Here is a 24320-nt window from a genome sequence, read left to right on the forward strand (position 1 = left end):
GTGGCAGCGAGTTCAACATTCCGATACTCCCTGTGGCAGCGAGTTCAACATTCCGATATTCCCTGTGGCAGCGGGTTCAACATCCCGATACTCCCTGTGGCAGCGGGTTCAACATTCCGATATTCCCTGTGGCAGCGGGTTCAACATTCCGATACTCCCTGTGGCAGCGGGTTCAACATTCCGATACTCCCTGTGGCAGCGAGTTCAACATTCCGATACTCCCTGTGGCAGCGGGTTCAACATTCCGATACTCCCTGTGGCAGCGGGTTCAACATTCCGATACTCCCTGTGGCAGCGAGTTCAACATTCCGATACTCCCTGTGGCAGCGAGTTCAACATTCCGATATTCCCTGTGGCAGCGAGTTCAACATTCCGATATTCCCTGTGGCAGCAAGTTCAACATTCCGATATTCCCTGTGGCAGCGAGTTCAACATTCCGATATTCCCCGTGCAGCGGGTTCAACATTCCGATATTCCCTGTGGCAGCAGGTTCAACATTCCGATACTCCCTGTGGCAGCGAGTTCAACATTCCGATATTCCCTGTGGCAGCAGGTTCAACATTGCGATACTCCCTGTGGCAGCGAGTTCAACATTCCGATACTCCCTGTGGCAGCGAGTTCAACATTCCGATATTCCCTGTGGCAGCGAGTTGAACATTCCGATACTCCCTGTGGCAGCGAGTTCAACATTCCGATACTCCCTGTGGCAGCGAGTTCAACATTCCGATATTCCCTGTGGCAGCGAGTTGAACATTCCGATATTCCCTGTGGCAACGAGTTGAACATTCCGATACTCCCTGTGGCAGCGGGTTCAACATTCCGATACTCCCTGTGGCAGCGGGTTCAACATTCCGATATTCCCTGTGGCAGCGAGTTCAACATTCCGATATTCCCTGTGGCAGCGAGTTTAACATTCCGATACTCCCTGTGGCAGCGAGTTCAACATTCCGATATTCCCTGTGGCAGCGAGTTCAACATTCCGATATTCCCTGTGGCAGCGAGTTCAACATTCCGATACTCCCTGTGGCAGCGGGTTCAACATTCCGATATTCCCTGTGGCAGCGAGTTCAACATTGCGATATTCCCTGTGGCAGCAGGTTCAACATTCCGATACTCCCTGTGGCAGCGAGTTCAACATTCCGATATTCCCTGTGGCAGCAGGTTCAACATTGCGATATTCCCTGTGGCAGCAGGTTCAACATTCCGATACTCCCTGTAGCAGCGAGTTCAACATTCCGATACTCCCTGTGGCAGCAGGTTCAACATTCCGATACTCCCTGTGGCAGCGGGTTCAACATTCCGATACTCCCTGTGGCAGCGAGTTCAACATTCCGATACTCCCTGTGGCAGCGGGTTCAACATTCCGATACTCCCTGTGGCAGCGAGTTCAACATTCCGATACTCCCTGTGGCAGCAGGTTCAACATTCCGATACTCCCTGTGGCAGCGGGTTCAACATTCCGATACTCCCTGTGGCAGCAGGTTCAACATTCCGATACTCCCTGTGGCAGCGGGTTCAACATTCCGATATTCCCTGTGGCAGCGAGTTCAACATTCCGATACTCCCTGTGGCAGCGAGTTCAACATTCCGATACTCCCTGTGGCAGCGGGTTCAACATTCCGATACTCCCTGTGGCAGCGAGTTCAACATTCCGATACTCCCTGTGGCAGCGGGTTCAACATTCCGATACTCCCTGTGGCAGCAGGTTCAACATTCCGATACTCCCTGCGGCAGCGGATTCAACATTGTGATACTCCCTGTGGCAGCGAGTTCAACATTCCGATATTCCCTGTGGCAGCGAGTTCAACATTGCGATACTCCCTGTGGCAGCGGGAGTTGCTTGTGAATTGCTGATTGGATTTCCTAGTTTTGGTGATCTCGACAAATTCCCTTCCCCACAGGAGAAAACATTCTCCCCGTATCCACTCCATCAAAACCTTTCTTTGTTCTTGATCTTTGATGTAAATTTGAATTTAAATATAGGCCTAATATTTGGACAGCCCAGTTTTACTGTATACATTTGAGAGTTACCATAACTAAGTACCGGTACATGCAAAGCTGTATTTAGTTAAGGAATTTGTATTTACTGGCACACGTTAATGGATTCGAATTGTTCTTCAATACCTGGGTGACTATCAGCTTTCTACTCATCCTGGTAATCTCAAAGCATCAGGTCTGGGCTTTGATCTCAAGACAGTAAATTTGTGATCTGATTAAATACCTTTTGAATTACGCAGCACAACACCGCTGCGTATTGTTACAATGACAACAGCATATCATTAAATTTCAAATTCAATTAATACCCCAAAATTCTGCTGTTTCATAAAACTTCATGTTCTTTAGAATGCTGGCAATTCTAACCGCCACAATATTTTGCAATAATAGTGGCTTCCTTATCTGGAATAACGAATAACTGTCCACCACCTGGACATTAACTACACTCATCTTGAATTCACACAGGTAATGAATCCTTTATACAACTATTTTGACATAAGAATAACTTTGACATGAGGCGGCACGGTGGCACAGTGGTTAGCATTGCTGCCTACGGCGCTGAGGACCCGGGTTCGAATCCCGGACCTGGGTCACTGTCCGTGTGGAGTTTACATTCTCCCCGTGTCTGCGTGGGTCTCACCCCCACAACCCAAAGATGTGCAGGGTAGGTGGATTGGCCACGCTAAATTGCCCCTTAATTGGAAAAAAAATTATTGGGTACTCTAAATTTTTTAAAAATTAAAAAAAAGAATAACTTTGACAGACAATCCATGATTCCAGGTTTGAATTGGACGAGACGGACATCAGTACAAATTTCCGAGAGGATTTGTTGCCATGTTTTGATATCATTTGTGTTGTAGAATCAAGTCAGTATTGATCACATCAGCACTGCCAGAAATTGACCAGAAAGGTGCACGGCTTTCATATCAACCACAAGCAAGGATTTTGGTGAACTGCTGTAGCACGTCGGAACAGATTACAAAGGAGAGTTTAGTGAGTGTAAGGACAGGTAAGATGACTGTCTCCAGCCAATTACCAAATGTGCCAATCAGAGGCTGACGACATCAAGATGACATCACAGCTGGTTGAAGGGCAACAAAAGAGAAAGGAGGGAGCGGCTTGGGAAGATCTCACCTCAGGTCAACCACATGAGATGCTGGCTGTCAGAACATGATTCAGGATTGTCTTCATAAGGGTAATATTGCAGCTGGACAGGGCTCCTGTCTAAGGCAGGAGGGTGTCTTGGTAAAAGGTGCAAGGCAGAGGAACGGTCACTTTCTGACCCTTGGACATGCTGCATCTTCAGTTCTCAGCGTGTCAATGGAAGGTGGTGCAAAGGAGATCTCTCATACTGACGTGCAATCACAGTAGTAATATGGACAATTTGCACACAGGCAACCATAAAATGCAGTGTAAATGAGCAGATAATCTGTTCTTGTGCTCTGAGTTGATCAATAAATAGTGACCATACTGGAAGAACTTGACTCTTCCTTGAATGTACCAGTCTAGTGCCTGAATAGTACTTTTACCTTCCTTCAACTCGCACCTAATTTTCCTCTTCAACCATTTCCATGCCAACTTGAGTTTACATGTATTGTCCGTGTCCTATCCCACCTCGAATCCTGCTCACCTTACCACCCTTGTCCTTGTTGATGTATATTTGAACATAGAACATAGAACACACAGTGCAGAAGGAGGCCATTCGGCCCATCGAGTCTGCACCAACCCACTTAGGCCCTCAATTCCACCCTATCCCGTAACCCAATAACCGCTCCTAACCATTTTGGTCACTAAGGGCAATTTAGCATGGCCAATCCACCTAACCTGCACAGCTTTGGACTGTGGGAGGAAACCGGAGCATTAACCAACATTGGTTCCTGATCCCGCATGTCTCAAATGTAAAATTTTCATCATCAGCTTTAATCTTTGCATGGCTTCACACCTCTCCTATATCTGTATACAAATCTCTTTAATCCCTACAATTTCTTTCCTAATCATGGCCACCTCTGCCTCCTCATCAAATGCCCTCCTCATGTCACTTTGTTCAGGGTTTATTGTTTGTCTGATTACATCTCAGTTAAGTTGGTTAATTCTTTACATCTTTTACTGTGTTAATCTAATTGCCAGTTTCCAGCAAGGGAAGGGGTGTTTTAACAGAGCTGGCCATGTGCTCTAACACAGCTGGCCATGTGCTCTAACACAGCTGGCCGTGTGCTCTAACATAGCTGGCCATGTGCTCTAACATAGCTGGCCATGTGCTCTAACACAGCTGGCCGTGTGCTCTAACACAGCTGGCCATGTGCTCTAACACAGCTGGCCATGTGCTCTAACACAGCTGGCCATGTGCTCTAACACAGCTGGCCATGTGCTCTAACACAGCTGGCCATGTGCTCTAACACAGCTGGCCATGTGCTCTAACACAGCTGGCCATGTGCTCTAACACAGCTGGCCATGTGCTCTAACACAGCTGGCCGTGTGCTCTAACCCAGCTAGCCATGTGCTCTAATAGAGCTGGCCATGTGCTCTAACACAGCTTGCCATGTGCTCTAACACAGCTGGCCATGTGCTCTAACACAGCTGGCCGTGTGCTCTAACACAGCTGGCCATGTGCTCTAACCCAGCTAGCCATGTGCTCTAACACAGCTGGCCATGTGCTCCAACACAGCTGGCCATGTGCTCTAACACAGCTGGCCGTGTGCTCTAACACAGCTGGCCGTGTGCTCTAACCCAGCTAGCCATGTGCTCTAACACAGCTGGCCATGTGCTCCAACACAGCTGGCCATGTGCTCTAACACAGCTGGCCATGTGCTCTAACACAGCTGGCCATGTGCTCTAACACAGCTGGCCATGTGCTCTAACACAGCTGGCCATGTGCTCTAACACAGCTGGCCATGTGCTCTAACACAGCTGGCCGTGTGCTCTAACCCAGCTAGCCATGTGCTCTAATAGAGCTGGCCATGTGCTCTAACACAGCTTGCCATGTGCTCTAACACAGCTAGCCATGTGCTCTATCACAGCTGGCCGTGTGCTCTAACACAGCTGGCCGTGTGCTCTAACACAGCTGGCCATGTGCTCTATCACAGCTGGCCGTGTGCTCCAACACAGCTGGCCATGTGCTCTAACACAGCTTGCCATGTGCTCTAACACAGCTAGCCATGTGCTCTATCACAGCTGGCCGTGTGCTCTAACACAGCTAGCCATGTGCTCTATCACAGCTGGCCGTGTGCTCCAACACAGCTGGCCGTGTGCTCTAACACAGCTGGCCATGTGCTCTAACACAGCTGGCCATGTGCTCTAACACAGCTGGCCATGTGCTCTAACACAGCTGGCCATGTGCTCTAACACAGCTGGCCATGTGCTCTATCACAGCTGGCCATGTGCTCTATCACAGCTGGCCATGTGCTCTAACACAGCTGGCCGTGTGCTCTAATAGGGCTGGCCATGTGCTCTATCACAGCTGGCCGTGTGCTCCAACACAGCTGGCCATGTGCTCTAACACAGCTGGCCATGTGCTCTAACACAGCTGGCCATGTGCTCTAACACAGCTGGCCATGTGCTCTAACACAGCTGGCCATGTGCTCTAACACAGCTGGCCATGTGCTCTAACACAGCTGGCCATGTGCTCTAACACAGCTGGCCATGTGCTCTAACACAGCTGGCCATGTGCTCTAACACAGCTGGCCATGTGCTCTAACACAGCTGGCCATGTGCTCTAATAGAGCTGGCCATGTGCTCTAACAGAGCTGGCCATGTGCTCTAACACAGCTGGCCATGTGCTCTAACACAGCTGGCCATGTGCTCTAACACAGCTAGCCATGTGCTCTAACACAGCTGGCCATGTGCTCTAACATAGCTGGCCATGTGCTCTAACACAGCTGGCCATGTGCTCTAACACAGCTGGCCATGTGCTCTAACACAGCTGGCCATGTGCTCTAACACAGCTGGCCGTGTGCTCTAATAGAGCTGGCCATGTGCTCTAACACAGCTGGCCATGTGCTCTAACACAGCTGACCATGTGCTCCAACACAGCTGGCCATGTGCTCTAACACAGCTGGCCATGTGCTCTAACACAGCTGGCCATGTGCTCTATCACAGCTGGCCATGTGCTCTAACACAGCTGGCCATGTGCTCTAACACAGCTGGCCGTGTGCTCTAAAACAGCTGGCCGTGTGCTCGAACACAGCTGACCGTGTACTCCAACATAGCTGGTCGTGTGCTCTAACACAGCTGGCCGTGTGCTCGGAAAGGAATTCAATTGCTGAAAACACAGCACTGTCTCTTTTCAGGAATTTACTCGAAAGATCTTTGACAATTGGTGCAGAAGGGGCATATCACGCCCAACCATGAGCTCATGTTGGAGCCAAGGTAATGACCAGAGTCTGCTTGAAGGCCACAGGTGAGCAATGGAATGTACAGCTCAAATGTTAGATGAGGTGGTTGTGTGATGAATGCTGCAAGAGGGTTTGGGAGCCCACTTCTCCTTGGCCATGCAGCACAACACAAACTGATTACAAAATCAGTTTTTGGAGGATGATTTTGTAAATGTTCCATTTCCACATCCAATTACCTGCTTGACTTTCCTGCTGGACCTCAAGCTTTCTCTCTGCTGACACACAAGGAGCATTGTGTTTCTTCAACAACACAGATGTTGTGTCAGGCATGTCCAGGTCCGTTATCTACTGCAATGTCCTAAAACCGTGCCAGATGGCAGCAACAGCTGTCATGAGGGTCTAACACTGGCGACAATTCACTGACCATAGTGTCCACCGAGATAAGACCAGGGACATAGCTAATGAAGCAGCATTTAACTCATAAGGCACCAGTTAAAAAATAACTTTCATATTCAACAACAAATGAAATACAACATCACGAGCATAAAATGTAACCTCTGCAAATATTGTGGCATCTCCTAAAGTGGAATAACCACTCACTACCTGACAAACAAAGATGATCTGATAAGCTAGCCAACAAAACATTGAGAAATGGTAAAAATGAACTTTGTGTGATATGGAAAACAAAAAAACACATACTGGGACAGCGGCTTCGGACAGAGTTATGGGGAAAAGTCACCCGAAGCCATTTTACTAAATGCAGACAGTATGAATTGTTCAGAGTCTAATTAATCTGAATGAGTTTATTACTGAAGAATTGTAACAAACACTCCATTACCGTGACTTTTATGGGAAGATGAAAGGTAATTAGCTTTTCGGAAGCAATGCTGTGATTGTAAAGATTAAAATCGTTCCAGTGGCTGGCTCCATGCTTTCCTAGACCCTGATTCAGGGTGATGACAATCAGGTTATACATTCCAACAAACCTGAAGGCTTTTGTTTTGGCCTAATGATCCTTCTTATGATTGCCTGTGTGGGGATTGCAGTACTGAGGTCAGTGGCACAGCAGACATGTTCTGTTTACTCAAGTTACTTAAAATGGGAGAAGCCAATATTACAACAGTCTCAATGTCTTTAGTCTTTGGTTCAAACAGTAGCTATAACACTGTATAACACAGTATCTATAACACTGTATAACATAGTAGCTATAACATTGTATAATACAGTAGCTATAACACTGTATAACACAGTAGCTATAACACTGTATAACACAGTAGCTATAACACTGTATAACACCGTATAACACAGTAGCTATAACACTGTATAACACTGTATAACACAGTAGCTATAACACTGTATAACACAGTAGCTATAACACTGTATAACACTGTATAACACTGTAAAACCAGTAGCTATAACACTGTATAACACTGTATAACACAATAGCTATAACACTGTATAACACTGTAAAACCAGTAGCTATAACACTGTATAACACTGTATAACACAGTAGCTATAACACTGTATAACACTGTATAACACAGTAGCTATAACACTGTATAACACAGTAGCTATAACACTGTATAACACTGTATAACACAGTAGCTATAACACTGTATAACACAGTAGCTATAACACTGTATAACACTGTATAACACAGTAGCTATAACACTGTATAACACTGTATAACACAGTAGCTATAACACTGTATAACACTGTATAACACAGTAGCTATAACACTGTATAACACAGTAGCTATAACACTGTATAACACTGTATAACACAGTAGCTATAACACTGTATAACACTGTATAACACAGTAGCTATAACACTGTATAACACTGTATAACACAGTAGCTATAACACTGTATAACACAGTAGCTATAACACTGTATAACACAATAGCTATTACACTGTATAACACAGTAGCTATAACACTGTATAACACAATAGCTATAACACTGTATAACACTGTATAACACAGTAGCTATAACACTGTATAACACAATAGCTATAACACTGTATAACACTGTATAACACCGTAGCTATAACACTGTATAACACAATAGCTATAACACTGTATAACACAATAGCTATAACACTGTATAACACAGTAGCTATAACACTGTATAACACAATAGCTATAACACTGTATAACACAATAGCTATAACACTGTATAACACAATAGCTATAACACTGTATAACACTGTATAACACAGTAGCTATAACACTGTATAACACAATAGCTATAACACTGTATAACACAATAGCTATAACACTGTATAACACAGTAGCTATAACACTGCATAACACAGTAGCTATAACACTGTATAACACTGTATAACACAATAGCTATAACACTGTATAACACTGCATAACACAGTAGCTATAACACTGTATAACACTGTATAACACAGTAACTATAACACTGTATAACACAGTAGCTATAACGCTGTATAACACTGTATAACACAATAGCTATAACACTGTATAACACTGTATAACACAGTAACTATAACACTGTATAACACAGTAGCTATAACGCTGTATAACACTGTATAACACAATAGCTATAACATTGTATAACACTGTATAACACAGTAGCTATAACACTGTATAACACAATAGCTATAACATTGTATAACACTGTATAACACAGTAGCTATAACACTGAATAACACTGTATAACACAGTAGCTATAACACTGTATAACACAGTAGCTATAACACTGTATAACACAGTAGTTAAAACACTTTCTTATTTAGACTAAAAATTCGACATGAAAGTATCAATCTCTTGATTTATTACCATGTAAACATTGCACAAACATAGAACATAGAACGATACAGCGTAGTACAGGCCCTTCGGCCCTCAATGTTGCACCGACATGGAAAAAAAACTAAAGGCCATCTAACCTACACTATGCCCTTATCATCCATATGCTTATCCAATAAACTTTTAAATGCCCTCAATGTTGGCGAGTTCACTACTGTTGCAGGTAGGGCATTCCACGGCCTCACCACTCTTTGCGTAAAAAACCCACCTCTGACCTCTGTCCTATATCTATTGCCCCTCAATTTAAGGCTATGTCCCCTCGTGATAGCCACCTCCATCCGCGGGAGAAGGCTCTCGCTGTCCACCCTATCTAACCCTCTGATCATTTTGTATGCCTCTATTAGGTCACCTCTTAACCTTCTTCTCTCTAACGAAAACAACCTCAAGTCCATCAGCCTTTCCTCAGAAGATTTTCCCTCCATACCAGGCAACATCCTGGTAAATCTCCTCTGCACCCGTTCCAAAGCTTCCACGTCCTTCCTATAATGAGGCGACCAGAACTGTACGCAATACTCCAAATGCGGCCGTACTAGAGTTTTGTACATCTGCAACATGACCTCATGGCTCCGGAACTCAATCCCTCTACCAATAAAGGCCAACACACCATAGGCCTTCTTCACAACCCTATCAACCTGGGTGGCAACTTTCAGGGATCTATGTACATGGACACCGAGATCCCTCTGCTCATCCACACTACCAAGAATTTTACCATTAGCCAAATATTCCGCATTCCTGTTATTCTTATGTTCTTATTTTGTAAACCATTTTACTCCTTCAGCCCCTCCAATTCCAGGTTTCAATCCATCTCCTTTTCAATGCACAGTGCTGTATATCAATGATCACAGTTTCTCTCTTCCACCATTTTTTCTCTCCTGATGGAGAGACTCAGGTTGGAGTACAGCATGCACTCCAAACTACAGCTAATCAATAGATTAAAAATAGAGACATCACCAATCAAGGTGATAACTCAGAAATAACCAGACGCCATGGAGCAGCGAGGGACCTGTCATAACTGATGTTGTAGGCTCTCCCAGCATTCCATGTCTAATATACCAGCAAGCTTCAAAATCATTTGGCCGTTATATTTAGTAATCAAATTAAAACAAATTAATATTTTGTTTGATATTAATATTTTACTGCCTCTCAGCGCCGAGGACCCGAGTTCGATCCCAGCCCCGGCACACTCCGTGTGGAGTTTGCACCTTCTCTCCCCGGGCCGTCCGGGATCGCTACACACCCCCATCCAGACCCACAAAACACCCTGGAGCACCATTCTGGGGAAGGCATCGATGTTTCAGCACTGCTTTCACTTGCACCAACCACCATCGTAGAAACTATCACCTCTGATCAGGCTCCTGGGTCACCCTCTGGGGAATGCCCCACACATGCTGCAGCACATGAAATGAAATGAAAATCGCTTATTGTCACGAGTAGGCTTCAATGAAGTTACTGTGAAAAGCCCCTAGTCGCCACATTCTGGCGCCTGTCCGGGGAGGCTGGTACGGGAATCGAACCGTGCTGCTGGCCTGCTTGGTCTGCTTTAAAAGCCAGCGATTTAGCCTTGTGAGCTAAACCAGCCCCTTCAGGTGGAGGCAGGAACTCCCGAGGGAGCCAACAGGCGGAGGGAGGGCTGCCAGATGCCAGGGAACAGCTGCCATCCAGGCAGATGTTGCGTTTCAGGTAAAGATGATTCAGTCATCGGTGCAGATTGAGAAGCAGAGCTAGAATTTACAGAGGGGGCGGTTTGGAACTTTCCACCACCTGAACGGCAGCTGGTTGAGTCCATCCACCTTCAGGCGAAGGAGATGGTGCCGGAACTGCGTGGACCCAGGTCAACACTGAAAGGATGGAGTCCCCGGTGGTGGGACTGGGGCAAGATGTTGGAGCCATGTTCAGGACATCCAAGGCTTGGGGCACAGTGTGGTTTCCATGGCTGGGGTACTGGACAGGAGAGTCAAGTCACAGGCGGACATGTCCCAGGCCTCATAGACATTGCTGCAATGCTCCAGAGCTTGGCCCAGTCACAAAGAGTCATGGCTGAGGGCATCGAGAGCATTGGCCCGGCGCTGGCTGACTGTGGCCAATCACAAAGGGACATATCACAGGTACAGAGAGACATGACCGAGGCAATGAGGGACATGCCTCACTCGCTGAGGGACATTCCTCACTCGCTGAGGGACATGCCTCACTCGCTGAGGGACATGCCTCACTCGCTGAGGGACATGCCTCACTCGCTGAGGGGCATGTCTCACTCGCTGAGGGACATGCCTCACTCGCTGAGGGGCATGTCTCACTCACTGAGGGACATGCCTCACTCGCTGAGGGACATTCCTCACTCGCTGAGGGACATGCCTCACTCGCTGAGGGGCATGTCTCACTCGCTGAGGGACATTCCTCACTCGCTGAGGGGCATGTCTCACTCACTGAGGGACATGCCTCACTCGCTGAGGGGCATGTCTCACTCGCTGAGGGTCATGTCTCACTCGCTGAGGGGCATGTCTCACTCGCTGAGGGACATGTCTCACTCGCTGAGGGACATGCCTCACTCGCTGAGGGACATGCCTCACTCGCTGAGGGACATTCCTCACTCGCTGAGGGACATGCCTCACTCGCTGAGGGACATGCCTCACTCGCTGAGGGATATTCCTCACTCGCTGAGGGACATTCCTCACTCGCTGAGGGACATTCCTCACTCGCTGAGGGACATTCCTCACTCGCTGAGGGACATGTCTCACTCCCTGTGGGACGTGCCCCAGTCTCAGAACGCCTTGGCTGACACAGGGCACCGAGACCATGGCTCAAATGAGGGTGGACCTCTGGGACTGGCAATGGTAGGTGACCGTGGTGCCTCTGGAGCTCACTCCAGCCTCACTCCATCCCATGGAGTAGCCCGGTGGCCAGTGAGCACCCCAAGGGAGGAGGAAGTGATGGGGCCCATTCTGGTGCGTTCTGCAAGGGAGGTGCTGGAACACCCAATCTTTCCGAAACCCCCCACCTGACACTGGCACATCTCATCAGCAGCGGGCAGAGCAGGATGCACATCGTCACCTTTGACACCTGAATGTCAGCCAGGCCCACCCAGGCCCAGGCCCCCCAGAAGACGGCCGGCAGGCGCATTGCAGAGCAGAGGACGAGAAAAGTAGCAGGCCGCCTCCACTTCCACTTCTGGAACGGTAGGCCATGTGAGATATGGACGATAGATGAAACATAAGTTACCGTGGGTGTAATAGATAGAAGAGAGTTATGAGTAAGGGCACACCATTGTATATAGTCACCATTAAATACTTTTGCACCACCAGACCCATCTGCCTCTAACCTGTCTGACGGGTGTGAAGGATGGATTGGGCTGGGTATTGGGCATCTGCCAGGTAGGAAGCGGGGGGGGGGGGGTGAAGGTTGGGGCGCGGGCACCCATGAGGCATCAACACCCCACGTGGTGGCACCCTCATCGAGAGGTGTCAGGGCATTGGGACAGGAATGTGCGCCAGCGGGATTGAATTGTCTCCCCATTTCCTGAAACAGGGAATCACATTTCGTCTCCTTGTTTTTTTTTATAAATTTAGAGTACCCAATTAATGTTTTTCCAATGAAGGGGCAATTTAGCGTGGGCAATTTAGGGCCAATCCACCTACCCTGCACATCTTTGGGTTGTGGGGGTGAAACCCACGCAGACACGGGGAGAATGTGCAAACTCCACACGGACAGTGACCCAGAGTCCGGATCGAACCTGGGACCTCGGTGACGTGAGGCAGCAGTGCTAACCCACTGCGCCACCGTGCTGCCCTCGTCTCTTTGTTTTAACCTGTAATTTTTCTCTCATGTTAAACCATGAAGGGGGCGATCTACCAGCCAGGTCCCGCTGGAACCAGACCACGCTGGCCGGCTGTTACACCTTGCGGGATCTAACCAGACTTTGCGACACGTTGCCATCATCGTCCCACCCACAATGGGCATGGCACAGTCTCGCAAGGCTCAATGAGTTTAAGAACCCACTGGGCCGTGCTAACGGCCTACCGGCCTCGCTGAGGAGACCCCAGCCAGCACGGTCAGTACTGGTCCCCCACTGGAATGGTACCCTGGGGTCTCCTAGGCGATCGGAGGCCCTGGGAGGTTTTGCTTCGGGCTGGGTGTGCACCCTGGCACTACTCTGCCAGCCAGGCACCTTGGTACTGCCAGCTTGGCACCGCCACCTAAGTGCCAGCCTGACACTGACAGGGTACCCAGGTGGCACTGCCAGGTTGACTGGGGCAGTGCCAAGGTGCCAGGCTGGCATTATGCCCTGCTGAGATTGGGCCCATGGGCACCCTGCCCAAGTGAGGTGGGGTATGGGGGTGGGGCTCAATGACCCCTTATAGGCGAGTCTTGGGTTGCGTTGATGGATCTAGAGATTGGGACGCCATTTTTCTGTGCAGGAAATGATGCTGAGTGCGGGTCGTTCCCGGCATTTGCTAATCCTGCCCAGAACAGACTCTATTTGTTTTTAGTTAGATTGCACCCTAAGTATTTACTTTACAGTTTGTCAAGTTTCCCTAATAGCTGGAGTTGAAAAATATTGTAGGCGGGATTCTCTGTCAGTGGGACCCTCCGTCAGCGGGATTCCCTGTCAGCGGGATTCACCATCAGCGGGATTCTCTGTCAGCGGGAGTCTCCGTCAGCGGGATTCTCTGTCGGCGGGATTCTCCGTCAGCGGGATTCTCCGTCAGTGGGATTCTCTGTCAGTGGGACCCTCCGTCAGCGGGATTCTGTCAGCGGGATTCTCCCTCAGCGGGATTCACTGTCAGCGGGATTCTCCATCAGCGGGATTCTCCGTCAGCGGGATTCTCCATCAGCGGGATTCTCTGTCAGCGGGATTCTCTGTCAGCGGGATTCTCTGTCAGCGGGATTCTCCGTCAGCGGGATTCACCGTCAGCGGGATTCTCCGTCAGCGGGATTCTCTGTCAGCGGGATCCTCCGTCAGCGGGATTCTCCGTCAGCGGGATTCTCTGTCAGCGGGATTCTCCGTCAGCGGGATTCCCTGTCAGCGGGATTCTCCGTCAGCGGGATTCTCCCTGTCAGCGGGATTCTCTGTCAGCGGGATTCTCCGTCAGCGGGATTCTCCGTCAGCGGGATCCTCCGCTTCGCCCGCAGCGCACTCACGCCCGCGGATTTCCTGACTACGTGCAGGTGGCCACAATGGGAAACCCCATTGGTCAGCTGCTGGGTCGGAGGGTCCCGCTGCCGGCAGGAAAACAGGTGCAGCGGGACAGAGAATCCCACCCATTATATTCACAAGAACCAATTTTACTGAATGATCCTTTCCACAGATACCTGGCTACAGCAGGTCAGTCACCATCTCTGGAGAGGCCAGAATAGAGCTCAACCACTGGAGCTGGTTTTGCTTGTCTCTTAAGTGTGGGCTCCCAATCTGTGGCCCTGTCTGCCTCGGTAAAGGTTTCTAGCAGCCAGAATGCATTGAGCATATGTCGAAACACGGCTCCCCCCTATTCTGCTGGTCCCAGCTTCCTCCAGACCCATCAGCACTAGACTGGGAAAATTCACTTTGAATGTTAACAGAAATATAAATAAATGTTCCCAGTGACAGGAAGCAGCCTTCCTACTAACAACAGGGATACAGCTACAGCTCCTTCCTGAATCACTCATTTGAAAAGGGGTTTACAGATCAAGGACTGTATTGTAGTCGTGAAGGTACTGACTGGATTGAATCCCAGAGGTCTCAAGTTAAAATCCCACCATGGCAAGTTCTGAAAACAATCATTTGCAGGTTATAAGACCACAAAAACTGAATGGAATGTCTGGTGAATCTTCTATTCCTTGCCCGTTGTGGTCTGTGCATCCTCCCAATCCCACACCACGTGATGCTCACAACAACTCGCATTTATGTAGCACCTTTAATCTTTAATGTAGAATCACTTTATAACTGATCCTTGTGAACAATCCCCCAGATATGGACAATAATGGCTTGCCATTGACATTCACATGGCTGGTACGGTGCTGTCACGCAGAAAGCACCAAGGTGCAATGACACTGTTTTAGCCACATACCCTGCTTACTGTTGGAAATACCTTCTGCAGAATGCAGGTAAATGTGTATATTTTCTTTACAAATATCTACACCTACTCAGTAAGCATGGAGATAAAGAATTTCCAATGAAATACACCGCACACACATTTACAGTTTCCTTGAGTATTTATATTCCCCTGTAGGGAGAGCTCTTTTCTCTCCCTGAAGATGCTGCCAGACTGTTGCTCTTTTGGCACCAATAATATTGCCAAATTAACTAGATATGGCAGTTATTAATGATAATATTGCTTTTCAGAGTTGCCAGGTATCAAATGATACCACCACAAGGTTTTACCGGATATCGACCAAACAACCAGTTAGTTAGTTCAAGTTCAAAGATAGTTTATTTATAAACAAGGATTACTTCGACATGAACATAAAACACTACAAGTTAAACTACACCTAACAACTACAAAAACCTGTACTTAACTTCAGGCACCCGGCTTTATGCAAATGAACAAGGCCTTTGTTCGGATCTTGTGTGGCTAGGTCTGGATAAGTGGCTTCATTTCTGCTGGGCTCATCCATCTGGGAGCGATCGTTGCTCTTGAACTTGTCTTCTGGTCGTGTTGCTACATTTGGTTTTAGGCGTAGGTCGGGGCCAAGAGAGACCGAGTGCCGGGGCCAAGAGAAACTGAACACATGGCTGTGTCTTTCTTTATCCTTCTGGGATTTCGCGCTCTTTTGGGGTGGTCCTTAGCTTTGGACCCAATAATTCGGCAGGCTTCGATTACTGCCTTCGATTTTGGCCAATAAAGGGGCAGGTGCCTTGATGGCTGGGCGTGTCCTGAGCGATCAGTGACCGTGGCTTTTTGGGCTCCCTGAGCAAAGGGAGTGGCACCGATGAGTCTGTTTCTGTATCTGTTACCTGAGTCCAGGTCTTTTGTTCTGGGGAAATGGGCCATTAGAATGCAAAGTAGCTGGGGTTTCGATAGCGTCTAGTTATCTGAGTTGCCAATATACATAAGCTCTGAGCGTCTGAGTCCTGGGTTGACCATATTTCCCAAGGTCCTTTGCAGGTGGCCATATTTCCCGGGATCCTTTGTAAGTGGCCATCCCAGATGGCTATAAGACCTGCTGAGATTTTCCAGCACTTTCTTCGAAAAAAATGAAATGAAAATCGCTTATTGTCCCAAGTAGGCTTCATATGAAGTTACTGTGAAAAGCCCCCAGTCGCCACAATCCAGCGCCTGTTCGGAGAGGCTGGTACGGGAATTGAACCGTGCTGCTGGCCTGCCTTGGTCTGCTTTCAAAGCCAGCGATTTAGCCCAGTGTGCTAAACCAGCCACTTTTTGGTTTCAGATTCCAGCATCCACAGTAATTTGCTTTTATATTTTCCCCTCATCATTTTACCAACAAACACTCAAAAAAGTTGAAGTTCACATGCACACACTATGAGAGTAAATATTGAGATCATAACCAGTGTAGTGGTGGTTACTCATTTGCTATTTACTTATCAGAAAAACAATTAGTCATTTCTGATTTCCCATTCACCACATACGGCCAGTGAGCAACGTGTCAGACAACTCTGCTCTAGAACGATGAGTGAAAAGGATTACGATATTGCTCTCAAACGATGAGTGAAAAGGATTACAATGTTCCTCTAGAACAATGAGTGAAAAGGATTACAATATTGCTCTAGAATAATGAGTGAAAGGATTACGGTGTTGCTCTAGAATGATGAGTGAAAAGGATTATGATATTGATCTAGAATAACGAGTAAAAAGGATGACGGTGTTGCTCTAGAATGATGAGCGAAAAGGATTACGATATTGCTCTAGAATAATGAGCAAAAAGGATTACGGTGTTGCTCTAGAACAATGAGTGAAAAGGATTGCGATGTTGCTCTAGAACGATGAGTGAAAAGGATTGTGATGTTGCTCTAGAACGATGCGTGAAAGAGATTACAATGTTGCTCCAGAACGAGTGAAAAGGATTACAATGTTGCTCTAGAACGATGAGTGAAAAGGATTACGATATTGTTCCAGAATAATGAGTGAAAAGGATTACGATGTTGCTCTAGAACGATGAGTGAAAAGGATTACGGTGTTGCTCCAGAACGATAAGTGAAAAAGATTACAATGTTGCTCTAGAACAATGAGTGGAAAGAATTACGGTGTTTCTGGAGCTGTGTCATGTTATCGAAAGAAGTAGGAGTATTTAAAATAATGAAGCACTATCTCAACAGCGTTGAAAATGTGAAATGAGTGGCAGTGCATGTACCTGAACAAACAACATAGAAAATGAAATCAATTGGTATTTAAATATCTATAACCAAAAGAAAAAATGCTGGAAAATCTCAGCAGGTCTGACACCATCTGTAGGGAGAGAAAAGAGCTAACGTTTTGAGTCCGATGACCCTTTGTCACATCTCTATATCTATAATTGCGCACAAGTGACAAAAAATTAATTTGACACTGAAAAGTCAATTCCAGCCACACTCTCCACAGTCACAACTTGCACAGAAAAAGGAAGAAACAAGGAGAGAATATAAAGCCAAGTCTTTCTTTCCATATATCAGTCACCAGGAGGCACATTGAACTATAGACAGGAGTTTAACCCAGTTTGTCTGAAATTCCCAGAATATGTCCCATTAGTGGGAGTCAGGTCTCATTGACACTCTACTGGTTGGATTAAATAAGATCTCTGTCTGTCACAGCAACCTTAAAGACTGTAATAAAATGTGTATTTCAGAGATTTATAAAAACAATCACCCTTCACAGAGTAGGCCAGTTGCGGATTAACGATAAAATCTGGCTGCCCGTTGATGTAAGCTAAAAGAATAATTTATGTAAAGCCAGTTCAAATATTTGATTGATGCATAAAGAAAATTGGAGACAGTCAAATGCATACAAATGGCAAAGCAACTAACAATCTATGAAGCTTATCTGAAGCAGGTCCTTTCCACAATATATAGCTTTTTAATTTTGTGGCTGCTTATCTTTCGCTGTAATAATAATTCACTAAATCTGTCCTTGCAAACAAAAGTGCGCTATCTTTTATGTAGTTTGCTTTGTGTAAACCCATTATTCCTCGGACACAATGTGACTTATAATGGAATAGATAAGAACTTGTGTGTTTACACTATAAACATTTACTGTCTACTACTGTGGCTTTCAGAGTGAAATACATGACCACATAAAACAATAGCTCTCATTATGGTTTAGCAGCTGATAAACACTGCTCTTCATCCATGTCAAGTTTACCTGAGATGATGGCTGCCTGCTGTGTGCTGTCTGCAGTTAAAGACAGCCGACCTCCTTTGCTCAGCCTGTCACACAGGAGCGTAATATGTTTCTTTAATCTGCAGGTATCTTTCGGCATACTGAGTTGGCTTGTTGAGCTTAATGTCTGGTCCCTGGAGCTTTTTGACAGACAGGTCCTTAGTAAATGAGCAACTGCTGCATCCACGCACTCCTCCCATCCCTGCCAGAGTCAAGAGATGGAATCTATTTAAAATAATGATTGATAATATTGGAAATTAATAGGCAAGGATAACAACTTAAAATCTGACTTCTTCAAACTAGAGGTGCACTTTCTTTTAGTTTCTAATCTTTAGCAGAAGCATTGGACTCCTGATAGTGATCCACTCCAAGTTGCATCATTAGGCGACCTTTTAAGATGATCAAAAAAAACATCCTCCTAGCAAGGAATTGGGACATTCATTTCCACATATTAAAAACAGTTTAGCACAAGAAAATCTGCTGCAAGTTTCTAAACTGCTAATAGCGACTAGCCGAAAGATGTCAGGTGAAATATTTATTACCACTGCAGTGACTTGCTGAGGACTGTGAAATTAAACATTAGGGAAGTTACATTGAATTTCAGGCTGGGAGAGCATTTTTCCAATCCACTCAGTCACCCATTTGAAATGAATGGATTGTGAACTTGTATTTATAGTTGTGTGTTTATTTTGCTATGTGTTTTGTGAGTCTGATGATGTAGCTGAAGTGTAACAGCGCAAGAGGTTACATTTTTACTTTCTCTTCAATAAAGGTTGTGCTGTTAGCTGTCTGGTACTGGAATTTACTCCTTTATCCTTTCTCTTTATCTCTAAAATGCTCCTTAAAACGCACTTCTTTTGGTCACCTGTCCAAGTGTCATGCAGATTGCTTGGTGTCAATTTATTTTCTCATGACCTTTCTGTCAAGCACTTGAGATGTTTTACCATGTTAAAGGCTCTATATATAGATGCAAGTTGTTTAAAGAGCCATCTCTCTGGTCAGCTATTCATGATGAAGAATACTTGCATTTATTTATAAAGCACTTTTCACAGCCATAGGATGTTTTACAGCTAATTAAGTAATTTGTAACAGGGCAGCACGGTGGCACAGTGGTTAGCATTGCTGCCCACGGCGCTGAGGACCCGGGTTCGAATCCCGGCCCTGGGTCACTGTCCGTGTGGAGTTTGCACATTCACCCCCACAACCCAAATATGTGCAAGCTAGGTGGACTGGCCACTCTAAATTGCCCCTTAATTGGAAAAAATAATTTGGTACTCTAAATTTATTTTTTAAAAAGTAATTTGTAAGATCGGAAATATGGCAGCCAATGTGTGTACAGTGAGATCTCACAAACAGCAATGTGACAATGACCATAGATTGATTGAGCGACAAATATTGGCCACAAAATCAGGGAGAACTCTGGGCTCCCCTTTGAAGTGGTGCCTTTTACAAGCTCCAAAGTAGGCGGGGCTTCAGTTTATCAGCTCATCCAAATGTTAGCACCACCAACACTCCCTCCCTTCATTTGTGCTCAAGTCCTGGAGTGAGTTTCACTCCCAGATCGTTCTGACTCAAACGTGAGTCTGTGACCAGCCAATGTATTGTTGACCCATGTGAGTGAGTGGTCTACACTTTGGCAGTCCAGTAAACCGCCTAGCAAAACTCTTAGATTGGTTCATAGGTGAAGCTGTGCCTCAGTTGCAACCATTTCCATGCTTTAATTCACTATTACCACGTACTCCCCATATGCACTATTCCTAAATGGTGCCAATCTCAAGAAAACATTAATTTACATCAATGTAGCACCACAAGGCTTCAATGTACTTCAGAGTCAATAAATCACTTTGCTTCTTGACGTGCAGTCACCATCATTATGTCAGTAAATCAACAGCTTTCTTCTGAGCACGAGCTCCACAGGCAGCAATGAGATGAATGATCTGTTAGATTTGGTGCTGTTGATTTAAGAAGGAATAATGGAGGTAAGCCTTGCGATAACACTCTCCACTGCGTCAGAGTTGTGGGTTCAATCCCCGCTGTAGAATTTGAGCACATAATTCACGAGGCTACAGGATTGACGTATTGTCATCTTTTACTGATGACATCAAGCCAAGGCCTCTTCCCTCTCTCATTACTAAAGAAAACTTCCCGTGGCACCATTCAAAGAAAGGCAAGGATATTCTCCAAGCCAGTCTTCATCCCTCAACCAACATCACTAAAACTGATTAACTGGTAAGTCTTTCATGGAACCTTGTTTTATGCAAAGTAGTCACTACTTTAGCCAAGATTTTCAACAGTAATTACACTTCAGAAGTATTTAATTGTCTGTGATCTAACATTTCAGGTGAAGGTCAGTAGCTCCAACTATGTGTCACAGTGGTTAGCACTGCACCAGAGACCCGGGTTCAACTCCCGCCTCGGATGACTGTCTGTGTGGAGATTGCACTTTCTCCCCGTGTCCACATGGGTTTCCTCCGGGTGCTCCGGTTTCCTCGCACAGTCCAAAGATGTGCAGGTTAGGTGGGGTTATAGGGATAGGGCGAGGGAGCACGCATGGGTAGGGTGCTCTTTCAGAGAGTTGGTGCACACTAGATGGGCCGAATAACCTCCTTCTGCACTGTGGGGATTCTATGACTATACGGTGCTCCCTCACTACTGCAGGATGAGGCTTCCCATTGGCAGGGTGACCCCCCCGCAGTGCTGGAGGGTTCGAGACACACATCTTTCAGTTTAAGAGCCGTGAGGTTTTGCTGCAGCTTTATAAAACCCTAGTTAGACCACACTTGAAATATTGTATCTTATTATAGGAAGGATGTGGATGTTTTGGAGAGGGTACAGAGGTGATTTACCAGGATGCAGTCTGGACTGGAGGGCATGTCTTATGAAGAAAGGTTGAGGTAGCTAGGGCTTTTCTCACTGGAGAGAAGAAGGCAGAGAGGTGACTTGATAGAGGTGTACAAGGTGATGAGAGGCAAGGACTTTTCCCCAGGGCGGAAATGGCTGTCACGAGGGGACATAATTTTAAGGTGATTGGAGGAAGGTATAGGGGAGATGTCAGAGGTAAGTTCTTTACACAGAGTGGTGGGTGCGTGGAATGCACTGCCAGCAGAGGTGATGGAGTCAGAGTCATTAGGGTATTTTAAGCGACTCTTAGACACGCACATGGACAGAAGTAAATTGAAGGGGTGTAGGTTAGGTTGATCTTAGATTAAGATAAATGGTCGGTATGATAGCGTGGGCCGAAGGGCCTGTACTGTGCTGTACTGTTCTATGTTCTGTAACCCCTGTTCACATCGGCAGGGCCAGAGGATCCTGCAGCCGGCCAATGGCGAGCCACCTCTGCAAAGCACACCACATGGGGAGATGGAAATTCCTGCCCAAGAACTCTTGTCAACTGAGTGACTGGCTGTTCAAGCAGAACCCAGAGACAGACCAGATTATTGCAGCACTAAGAGCTGTGCTGGACAGTGTCAGGTGGATCAGTTGACAGCCAAGATACAGTTATCAGTTCAATGTCCTTGTGTATCTGTTCGCGTATATCAGTTCACCTTCATGCAGTCAGGTTCAATACCCCCTCACTGTTCTTGATTATATCATAGCACAAGCTGCTATCTCCCCTCGACAAAAAATTTAACAAGATTAACAAATGGAATGTAGAATTAATTGTAAATTTTTGCAACTTGTCTTTTTGCTTCAAAAGTATGACCAGGCTTTTCTTTTCGTTGGCCTATTTGAAATTGAATTTAATATTGTACAACACAAAAATATAGCGATTAACACTAAATAAGACAAGCCAAATCGGAAAATCAATTATTTTAAAAGGCAAACTTGGTTGTTATTTCTCCACATCTTCAAAAACTTATAAGAAAATGTGTTTATCATGACTTTGTGAATACAATGATTACTGCATACATAAGACCCAGGTGCTCTCACTTTAGTATAATAATAATCTTTATTAGTGACACAAGTAGGCTTACATTAACACTGCAATGAAGTTACTGTGAAAAGCCCCTAGTCACCGCATTCCGGCGTCTGCTCGGGTACACTGAGGGATAATTCAGAATGTCCAAATTACCTCACAGCACGTGTTTCAGGACTTGTGGGAGGAAACCGGAGCACCCGGAGGAAACCCACGCAGACACAGGGAGAACGTGCAGACTCCACACAGACAGTGACCCAAGCCGGGAATCAAACCTGGGTCCCTGATGCTGTGAAGCAACAGTGCTAACCACTGTGCTACCCCAACCAAACATTTTCTAGTCTTTAACATCTGCTACATACCAAGAACTTTGGATTGAAATTTGTCCATGAAGCAATAGCTGGTTGTCCGAATTTCCTTTCCAATAACTTAGCAAAGATTTTAAACTGTTCAAATTAAATAATTAGTACCTTGGCTGGAATTGCAGAAAGAGGAATTTCACATGAACACATCCAACTATGGTGATCTTGGAATCATATCAATCATCCAATTCCATTTGTCCGCTGCATCAGGGCTCCGTTTACACAGGGATCTTCAGTTTAAGCTGAATTTTGATTGAGTATTAATCTGAATAGAACCCATCCACCCTCTGTTTTAGTTGATGACAATTCATAACAAACCAGCCCTTGCCTTAGAAACTAGTTGCACACATTTGGAAAGCAACAAAAGAGAAAATGCTGGAAAATCTCAGCAGGTCTGGCAGCATCTGTAACGAGAGAAAAGAGCTAAAGTTTCGAGTCCAATGACTCTTTGTCAAAGCTAACCTGCAGCGGCCCCCCACTGGCAATTCTCCAGGCCGCGATGGGCTGAGCGGCAGTCGGTTTCTGGCCAGTCCCGCCGGCGTGAATGGGACATGGTCCCACACGACGGGACCTGGCAGGTAAGTTGGCTGGTGCGGTCCTCAGGAGGGGCGCGGGGTGATCCGGCCCCGGGGAGGGCACGGTGGCCTGGCCTGCGATCGGGGCCCACCTTAGCTGCGGGCGGGCCGGTGCCATGGGGGTACTTCTTCCTTCCGCGCCAGCCCCTGGAGGGCTCCACCATGGCCGGCTTGGAGCATATAACCCCCTGTGCATGTGCCAGAATACGCAGGCCGGTCTGCGCATGTGCCAAAACACGCCGGCGGTTCTCCGCATGCGCTAACTCGCACAGTCCCTTCGCCGCCGGCTGACACCGCGCCAACCCCTCCAGCGTCGGCCTAGTGCGGTGAATTCTGCAACTTCCGGTCAGCCCGACGCTGGAGTGGTTTGCACAGTTTTTTACGCCGATTCGGGAGAATCCCGCCCACGGTGTTCCTGTTGAAAGATGCCATAGATATGAGCCGGGACTCTCCGGCCCCCATGGTCCCGCGATCGGGGTCGACCGGTCCTGTGGGTGGGCTATTTCCGTGGGGGCCTTCTTTCCTCCGCACTGGGCCCCTGTAGGGCTCCGCCATATTGCCTGGGGGCCGGCGTGGAGAAGAGAACCCCCGCGCATGCGCGGAAATACGCCAGCCGGTCTGCGCATGTGCGGAAATACGCCAGCCGGTCTGCGCATGTGCAGAAATACGCCGGCCGGTCCGCGCATGAGCGAGATTACGCTGGCCGGTCCACGCATGCGCGAACTCGCGCCGGCTCTTCGGCGCCGCCTGAAGTGGCGCCAACCACTCCGGCGTCAACCTAGTCCCTGATAATTTGGAGAATTGCTCACTTTCGGGGGCTGTTGACAAGGAGTGGTTGGTGCCAGTTCTCCCACCGGCATGGGGACAGAGCCCAGAAGGGAGAATCCCGCCCGTGGTGTTGTTCCAGTTTAAAAATGCCATAGATACGGTGTTGTTATTGTTTAAAGATGCCGTAGATACGGAGTTGTTTCTGTTTAAAGATGCCACATAGATACGGTACCGTTCCTGTTTAAAGATGCTG

The 24320-nt window shown here is 46.9% G+C and overlaps 1 protein-coding gene across 4 annotated transcripts in view; it reads right to left on the reverse strand.

The window, feature by feature from the left end:
• bbs9 (Bardet-Biedl syndrome 9) overlaps nt 1-24320 on the reverse strand; it is a 537991-nt gene that overhangs the window by 200160 nt on the left and 313511 nt on the right. For all 4 annotated transcript variants that reach the window (XM_038810386.1, XM_038810382.1, XM_038810384.1 and 1 more), the window contains one exon: nt 18429-18648. In XM_038810386.1, the coding sequence (XP_038666314.1) occupies nt 18429-18648 (220 nt within the window). The remainder of the gene's footprint in view (nt 1-18428; nt 18649-24320) is intronic.

This window comes from Scyliorhinus canicula, chromosome 10, assembly GCF_902713615.1.
Source record: "Scyliorhinus canicula chromosome 10, sScyCan1.1, whole genome shotgun sequence".
Taxonomy (NCBI): domain Eukaryota; kingdom Metazoa; phylum Chordata; class Chondrichthyes; order Carcharhiniformes; family Scyliorhinidae; genus Scyliorhinus; species Scyliorhinus canicula.